The 8,711-nt window shown below is 39.8% G+C and overlaps 1 protein-coding gene across 4 annotated transcripts in view; it reads right to left on the bottom strand.

The window, feature by feature from the left end:
• Window positions 1-721: 721 nt before the first annotated feature.
• FNTA (farnesyltransferase, CAAX box, alpha) overlaps window positions 722-8,711 on the bottom strand; it is a 30,274-nt gene continuing 22,284 nt past the window's right edge. For 2 of the 4 annotated variants that reach the window (XM_016958955.3, XM_016958957.3), the window contains 3 exons: window positions 3,330-3,392; window positions 1,629-1,800; window positions 722-1,350 (listed from right to left, as the gene is read on the bottom strand). In XM_016958955.3, coding sequence (XP_016814444.1) covers window positions 1,228-1,350; window positions 1,629-1,800; window positions 3,330-3,392 — 358 coding nt within the window. In that variant the 3' untranslated portion in view covers window positions 722-1,227. 4 annotated transcript variants of the gene reach the window in all.

Raw genomic sequence — 8,711 nt, 5'->3', positions numbered from 1 at the left:
CAGTAAGCTGCGATCACGCCACTGCACTCCAGCCTGGGTGACAGAGTGGGACTCCTTGTAAACAAAAAATCAATATATAAAAATAAATAATAAAGTGAGATTAAGTGCAGGTACAGCAAGCTAGCTTGCTAACCACTCCCAACTCCTTCCTGGCATGGCGTCCTGCATCATAAAAGGCTAGAAAGCTACAAACTACACTTCCCAGATTCCTCTGCAGTTAAGCTTTTAAGACATCCTGTTGGTTCCTTCCAATCAGATGCACTGCAGTGAGCCTTTAATTTGGAACCACACTACATGGGAAAAGCAGCAGATGTGCTTTGCGTGAAACGTGCAGACACAGCACAGTCCTGGAGCTGGCAGCCAGGATCGTGGCTTCCTCACTCCTCATCCAGCAGTTTCCTGATTCTGGCACAGGCAGCAGCAACGGGACGGTCCAGTTGTGTAGCATGGTTTGGGAATGTCTTTCTGAAAGATCAGGCAATTCTTCTGTGAGATATTTATATACCTGAATAAACCCTTTGGGTTTAAACTACCTTGAGTGGATTTTGTCACTTTCAGTCAAGAACTGACCAATTTACATTTTAACATTTCCTCCAACACATCATGTTTCTAGTTTACAGTTTTATAGCAATATTTTTTCTCAATTGCTTTTCTAAGCTGAGACAATGTGTCTTGTATAATATATAGTTCAATGCTATTAAAAAATCAAACTTCTATGGCATTGTTTTTAGATACAGCTATAATTTTATTACAAAACCGTTCTTTTGGCATTAGTTGGTTACAGTGATAGCAAGATAATGTGAGTGTGCAGACCAGCTCTGATGGAACGACTGTATTCCCTGCTTACTGAACCAAACTTCGGCTACCTCACATCCATTACATACAAGCGACCTGCAGTTATTACTGCTACAAATCTTGACGCATGTACCACTGAGGGAGGAGCTGATGCTAAGGGATTAGATTATATGTTGATAAGACTACAAAAGTTCCTTTATGGGACTTTTTCTTCCTCCTCCCATCCAATGACTTTGCTTTAGAAGAATCACATTACTTAGAGCTAGTCTGAGTAGCAGCAGCACCCAAGGAGCATCAGTTCTTGTTAAAAAGCAATACCTGTGTGATGCACTTTTACACCACAGGCAAAGGGAAGGACCACTCTCGTGTGAAACTCCTGCAGGGTCCCTTAATAAAAAATAAAAGCATTCCATCAAGTTCTTCTGGATGGTGTTATTGCTGTACATTTGTTGCTGAGTCATTTTCTGTGCTGTGTTTGCTTTGAAGGGATCTTCCAATGTATCTCCAATATTCCTTTCTTATAGTGTCCTTTTCTTTAGCTAGGATTTCACATAACTGAAAATGAAAAATAAAAATTAAAGTAATATGTAATTCAATTTCAAGCGCAAATGCCTTTGAGCCAATACAATTTAACTCAAATCACATTCAAATGAAGACACACTATTAAGAGTCACAGGCTGTGTTGCCAAGTGATGTCAATGCTGCCCCTAACCAGAAATAGCCCTGCACTGAATTCTGAGGAATGATGTTGAAAGGGGACATGGATATTAGTGGTATTGGGCAGATCAATTCTGAGATACCAAAAATGACAGCACTGAGCCCCACCAGCTTACCTCTAATGCTTTATTAAGAATGTCTTCCTTATTGTCACACTGATTTTCTAGCATGTCTTCATAGATATCCACAAGAAAGGCAATTAGGTAGGGGGAACTATGACTTGGTTGTAAATCAAGTAATTGATTTAACAGATTAGGATATTTGGAAAGACCACGATCCTGCAAAATCCTGTAAACAACAACAAAAAACAAACACTTGATTTTGTGAAGGAAGAACAAAAGCAGTAGAAAGATCAAGAGAAAATAAACCCTGAAACACAAACAAGAAAAGGAGAGTTATTTTGAATGAATGACGCTGAAACTATAATGAAACTTTTAAATTACATGAGTCTTATCATAGATCATTAGTTAATTAAGAGCTGGCCAGGTGCAGTGGCTCATGCCTGGGAAACACTCTGGGAAACAGAGGCAGGAGGAACACTTGAACCCAGGAGTTCAAGACCAGCCTGGGTAAAATAGCAAGATCTCGTCTCCACTAAAATTTTTTTAAAAATCAGCCATGCCTAGTGGTGGCACCTATAGTCTCAGCTACTTGGGAGGCTGAGGTGGGAGAATCACTAGAGCCTAGGAGATCGAGACTGCAGTGGGCCACAATCATGCCACTGCCCTCCAGCCTAGGCAACAGAGTGAGATCCTGTCTCCAAAAAAAAAAAAAAAAAAAAAAAAAAGGATAATTACAAGCTAAGTAGAAAAAGTTTTTAAAAATGAAGTTTAAAAGTGTTCATTTATAACTTAAACTGTACAACACACAAAATAAATCATCTTAAAAAGTGAAGGACAAAACCAGGAGAGATGTTCGTCTTTTTTCTTTGAGACAGGGTCTCTGTCGCCCAGGCTGGGGCACAGTGGTGTGATCTCGGCTCACTCTGACCTCCACCTCCAGGTTCAAGCAACTCTCGTGCTTCAGCCTCCCAAGTAGCTGGGATTACAGGTGTGCACCAACATGCTCAGCTAATTTGTATATTTTTAGTAGAGACGGGGTTTTGCCATGTTGGCCAGGCTGGTCTCGACCTCCTAGCCTCAAGTGATCCGCCCATCTTGGCCTCCCAAAGTGCTGGGATTGCAGGAATGAGCTAACATGCCCAGCCCTCGTCTTCTCTTGAGATGGCTTCTCATCCCTCGAGCTCTCCAAATACTACAGGCACCTCCCCTGACACATCTCCAAGGGTAACTGGTTCCATACTTTGTGCTCTTTGAGCCTAGTTTCCTTGAAGACCTCTTATGTTCAACAAGGAGCTTAGTTACGTCAGTGGCCAGGCAAGTGAAACCTTTTCTAGTTGAGGAGTAGGTTAACCTGAAGGCGGAGATCTCTAGAAATGAAAACAGAAAGGTTGGCTGCCCACTGGCAAAATCTACCTGTAAACTACCCCGCTTTACTGTGTTCCTGAGCCAACCAGAGCCTGGGGGTGTGTGTGTTCCATTCTTTGATGTAAAGACTACAGGATTCTTAAATACAATTAAAATGGCATTATTTACTGGTGGATTATTCTGAAAACAGTGTTGGTAGGTACTTGGGAGGTGCAGAGAAGGGCAAACTCCCAGAGAGTTTCCATAATGCTGTTATACTTCTGCTCTTAGGTTCAGAAAAATGAAAAATTATTTACTATCCTTTTGGAATCTGATTATGGAATACACTCCATGATGCATCATATAGCCACTTCTTTTTTATATATAAAAAAAGCAAAAACAACCTCTTACCCTTTCAAATAGTTCCATGCACTTTCATTATGTGGTACTAGTTTAATCATTTCCAGAGTGTATCTGCAAGAAAAATATATATATACAATTTTAAAAGAACAGTGCAATGATGAGACACAGTTTTTTTTTTTTTTCTGAAACGGAGTCTTGCTCTGTCACCCAGGCTGGAGTGCAGTGGCACAATCTCAGCTCACTGCAACCTCCGCCTCCCAGGTTCAAGTCATACTCCTGCCTCAGCCTCCCGAGTAGCTGGGACTACAGGCGCCCACCACCACACCCAGCTAATTTTTGTATTTTTAGTAGAGACAGGGTTTCACCATATTGGCCAGACTGGTCTTGAACTCCTGACCTTGTGATCCGCCTGCCTCGGCCTCCCAAAGTGCTGGGATTATAGGCATGAGCCACTGCGCCCGGCCAAGACACAGTTTTACTAAGACTGTGGCACAGCTTTGTAAACACACTTTCACTTGTGTCAGCGTTTCTTAGTGTACTGTGGCACCTCTCTCAGTCATATTTAAATCAGAGAATCCCTTAAGGCTGCAGCTGTCAATTCAGTTCTAGGGAAGGACACAAAACTAATCTAAAAGCTTCAATTCACAATAGGAAAAAAAGGAACATAAAATATTTCCTTTAAATAATATGGAAGATTTTCCTTTTGAAGGAAACATCAGCTAAAAGAAGGAAACTTTCCATTTATTGGTAAAGCAAGCAACCTTGGGAAAACAGTCTAAGCTCTACTTACGTCCCAACAAATCCCCAGTCACTGAAATAGGAGAATTTACATAATCTTTAGCTATCATTAAAAAACGGCATGGAAATTACATAGGCAAAGAATAAAAATGAAAAATCAACACAAGAATGTATTTCTTATATTCCAAAGCAAGATGACTAGTAAACTGTGATGTGATTCCCTGTCAAAATGGGTGCTCCATACCTTTATCTTCCCCTTAAACAGATTAAATGTAATTCAGACTCAATTATCACAAATCCCAAGGAAGCCACAGAACTTGCTTTACCACATAATTGCTCAGATGAGTAAGTCACTGACTAAAGCTTGGTAGTCTTGGTTCTGCTGCAGTGCTGTTACTATAAATTTTTTTTTTCCACAGAGTAATAATAAACTCATTCAACATTATAAAAATATTTTTCCAACTACTTTTACATGACTTAATGTTTCCAATTATTTGCGAAACCATGTCCCCACAGGTCTTAGCTGGTCCTTGTTTAAGATTCTTAATTTCATTTTGGCAATATCTAAATTTTTATTTACATACATGTGTACTAAAGCATTACCTATTTTTATGGTTAAAACATGAACTTTAGCTGGGCATGGTGGCTCACATCTGTAATCCCAGCACTTTCAGAGATCAAAGCGGGAAGACTGCTTGAGGCCAGGAGATCAAGACCAGTCTGGGCAACATAGTGAGACCTCATCGCTACAAAAAATGTTAACAATTAGCTGGATGCAGTGGCACATGCCTGTAGTCCCAGCTACTCGCAGGCTGAGGTGGGAGGATTCCTTCAGCTCAGGAGCTCAAGGCAGCAGTGAGCTATGATCCGTCACTGCACTCCAGCCTGGGTGACAGAGTGAAACCCTGTCTCTTAGGAAAACAAACAAACAAAAAGACCGATGAACTTTGAGGTCAGGCTGCCTCGCTTCAAATCCTGGTCCCATAAATTATGTGCTCTTGGGCAAATTACAGAATTACCTGGAACCTCAAGTTCTTCATGAAGTGTCTCACAGAGCTGTTAGAATTAGTGGCATATAGTAAATGCTTGATAAATGCTGTTATTGGTAGTACTAGAAGACTATGCACTCATAGTCTAGAAAAAGGGCCATGACACATTAACCGAAAAGGCAATGCCTGTAACATTATTATCTAGGTTGCTGTGTATAAATGTTTGCAAGTGTATTTATAAAGTTTGGAAAAATTCACCCAATTATAGCTCACTCTGGAAAATGGGATGTGGAATGAAGAACAGTAAAAGACTTTGACTTTTTACTTTATAGAATTTAGGACAATTTCCCCCCATAACTACATTGCATTACTTCTATAATAAAAAGAAAAAGATGACAAAAATAATTATGTACATCTATCTGTGTATGCTTAGAGTTAAAAAAAATTTAACAAACTGTAAATTCTAGATACCTACAGCTACTCTTCACATTTTAAATACTTCTTTTACCCATCTTAAAAGGAAAATAAATCCTAAGTATAGGAAGCTCTTTTAGATTCTTGGGTAATTATTTCTGTTTCTATTTGGCAACAGGAAGCCAGTGATCTGCCTCTGAAAAGGCTAAACATTTGCATTTTGAAAACTCTTCATATTCAATTTTTAAAATGCTTTGTTACCGCTAACTACTGTCAATCTTTAGACGAATAATGTTCAATAAAACTGCCAGTGATGATGGAAATGTTTTGTATGTGCTGTCCAATATGGTAGTCACTAGCCACATGTGCGTACTGAACGCCCGAAATAGGACATGTGCAATGAAATAATTGTATTTTTAATTTTTTATAATCATACCGATTGAAACTTAAATAGCCGTATGTGGCTAGTAGCTACCATACTGAACAATACAGGAATACCTTGCAGATATGGAAGGTTCAGTAAAGCAATTTTATCACAATTAAGCAAGTCACACGACTTTTCTTTTTCCCAGCACATATAAATTATGTTTACACTATATTGTAGTCTAGTATGCAATAGCATCATATCTAAAAAAACAATGTACATACCTCAATTAAAAAATACTTTATTGCTAAAAAATGCTAATGATCATCTGAGCCTTCAGCAAGTCGTAATCTTTCTGCTGGTGGAGGGTCTGGCCTCCATGTTGATGGCTGCTGACTGATCAGGGTAGGGTGCTGGGTGCTGAAGGATGAGATGGCTGTGGCAATTTCTTAAAATAAGACAACAATAAAAGATTTCTCTGTAGCATGTGATGCTGTCTGATAGCATTTTACTCACAGTAAAACTTTTCAAAACTGGAGTCAATCCTCTCATATCCTGCTGCTTTATCAACTAAGTTCAGGTAATATTTACAATATTTAAAATCCTTTGTTGTCATTTCAACAATGTCATTTCACAACGTCGTTACCAGGATTAGATTCCATCTTGAGAAACCACTTCTTTCGCTCATCCATATGAAGCGACTCCTCATCTGATCAAGTATTGTCTTGATGCAGCAGTTCGGTCACATCTTCAGGCTCCACTTCTAATTCTAGTTTCCTTGCTGTTTCCACCACAGCAGCAGTTCCTTCTTCCTCTAAAGTCTTGAACCCCTCAAAGTCATCCATGAGGGCTGGAATCAACTTCTTCCAAACTCCTGTTAATGTTGGTATTTTGACCTCCTCCTATGAATCACGAATATTCCTAATAGCACCTAGAATGGTAAATTCTTCCCAGAAGGTTTTCAATTGACTCTGCAGATTCATTGGAGGAATCACTATCTATGGTAGCTCATAGCCTTACAAAATTTATTTCTTAAATAGTAAGACTTTAAAATCAAAATGACTCCTTTATCCATGGGCTGCAGAATGGATGTTGTGTTCGCAGGCATGAAAACAGCATCTCCTTGCACATCTCCATTAGAGCTCTTGGGTGATGAGGTCCGTTGTCCATGAACAATCATATTTTCCAAGAAATTTTTCTGAACAACAGACCTCAAAGAGGGCTTAAAATATTCAGTAAACCATGCTGTAAACAGATGTGCTGTCATCCAGGCTTTGTTGTTCCATTTATAGAGCACAGGCAGAGGAGATTCAGCATAATTCTTAAGGGCCCTAAGATTTCCAGAATCATCACCGAACACTTGTTTCAACTTAAGTCACCAGCTGCATTGGGCCCTAACAAGATTCAGCCAGCTGTGTGAAGCTTTGAAGCAGTGCCTTCTCTCTAGCTATGAAAAGTCTTAGATGGCATCTTCTTCCAATAGAAGGCTGTTTCATCTACACTGAAAATCTTCTGTTTACATGCAGCCACCTTCATCAGTGATCTAAGCGGGATCTTCTGGAAAACTCACTGCAGCTTCTCCAGCAGCACTTGCTGCTTCACCTTGCACTTCCATGCTATGGAGATGGCTTCTTTCTTATACCTCATGAACCAACCTCTGCTAGCATCCAAGTTTTCTTCTGCAGCTTCCTCACTTCTCTCAGCCTTCATCAAATTAAAGAGAATTAGGGCTTCCTCTGGATTAGGCTTTGGCTTAAGGGAATGTTGTGGCTGGTTTTATCTTTTATCCAGGCCACTCAAACTTTCTCCATACCAGCAATAATGCTGTTTTGTCCAGGTGTTCACTGGAGCAGCACTTTTAATTTCCTTCAAGAACTCTTTCTTATGAGTTTGGTGTTTGGTGCAAGAGGCCTAGCTTTGGACCGATCTCAGCTTTTGATATGTGTTCCTCACTAAGCTTAATCACTTCTGGCTTTTGATTTAAAGTGAGAGGCTGTGACTCTTCCTTTCACTTGAACACTCAGAGGACACTGTAGGGTTAATTGGCTTAATTTCAATATTGTTGTGTCTCAGGGAATAGGGAGGCCTGAGGTGAGGGAGAGAGATGGTGGAACACATGCAACAGTGATATTCTCTGTTTTATATGGGTGCAGTTAGTGGCACCCCCAAACAATTACAATAATGACTGATCAAAGATGACTGATCACAAATCACTGGAACAGATATAATGATTATGAAAAAATGTGAAATACTGAGGAGTACCAAAATGTGACACGGAGACACAAGTGAGCACATGCTGTTAGAAAGAACGGCAATGAAGACATGCTCAACTCAAGATTGCTCAAGATGCTTCAACTTGTTAAAAAAAAAAAAAAACCATAATATCTACGAGGCTCAAAAAACCAGGTATGCCTGTACAGCTTTATATAGGAGAGCACTAGAAAAAAAGCATAAAGTGTGCTTGAGGGGTAGTGCACGCTCCAGACAAAAGCCCAGAGCAGAATGTTAAGGTGAGACATGGATTAAAGCCTTTTATAAATTTTAAGTCACCAGAATCCTGTATAGAGCAGATAAAAGAAGAGCAAGCTGCCTCGATCCAGGCAAAATCAAGAGCTTGGAAGAGAGGAGATGCACCATACAAATCAGCTCCACTCAACAGTTGTTCAAACACGTTTACACTAAAATTATGACTCCCATCTCATCAGGCTCTGAAAACAACAAGCCTGTTCAAATTGTAAAACAGACACTCAGACACAATGGACAAATAAGGTCACAAAAATCGTGGCTACTAATGTTTATGGATACAATATAGAAATTGATGCCAATTCAGAAATGTCTAGCTCTAATAACAGCTCTTTGTATAGAGCGGTTCTCAACTTGGGGGTGACTTTACCGCTCGGGGGACATTTGGCAATGTCTGAAAAC

Source organism: Pan troglodytes, chromosome 7 (assembly GCF_028858775.2).
Source record: "Pan troglodytes isolate AG18354 chromosome 7, NHGRI_mPanTro3-v2.0_pri, whole genome shotgun sequence".
In the NCBI taxonomy this organism is placed as follows: domain Eukaryota; kingdom Metazoa; phylum Chordata; class Mammalia; order Primates; family Hominidae; genus Pan; species Pan troglodytes.
Note: the sequence above shows the minus strand (reverse complement) of the source record. Positions and strands in the feature narration are given on the sequence as shown.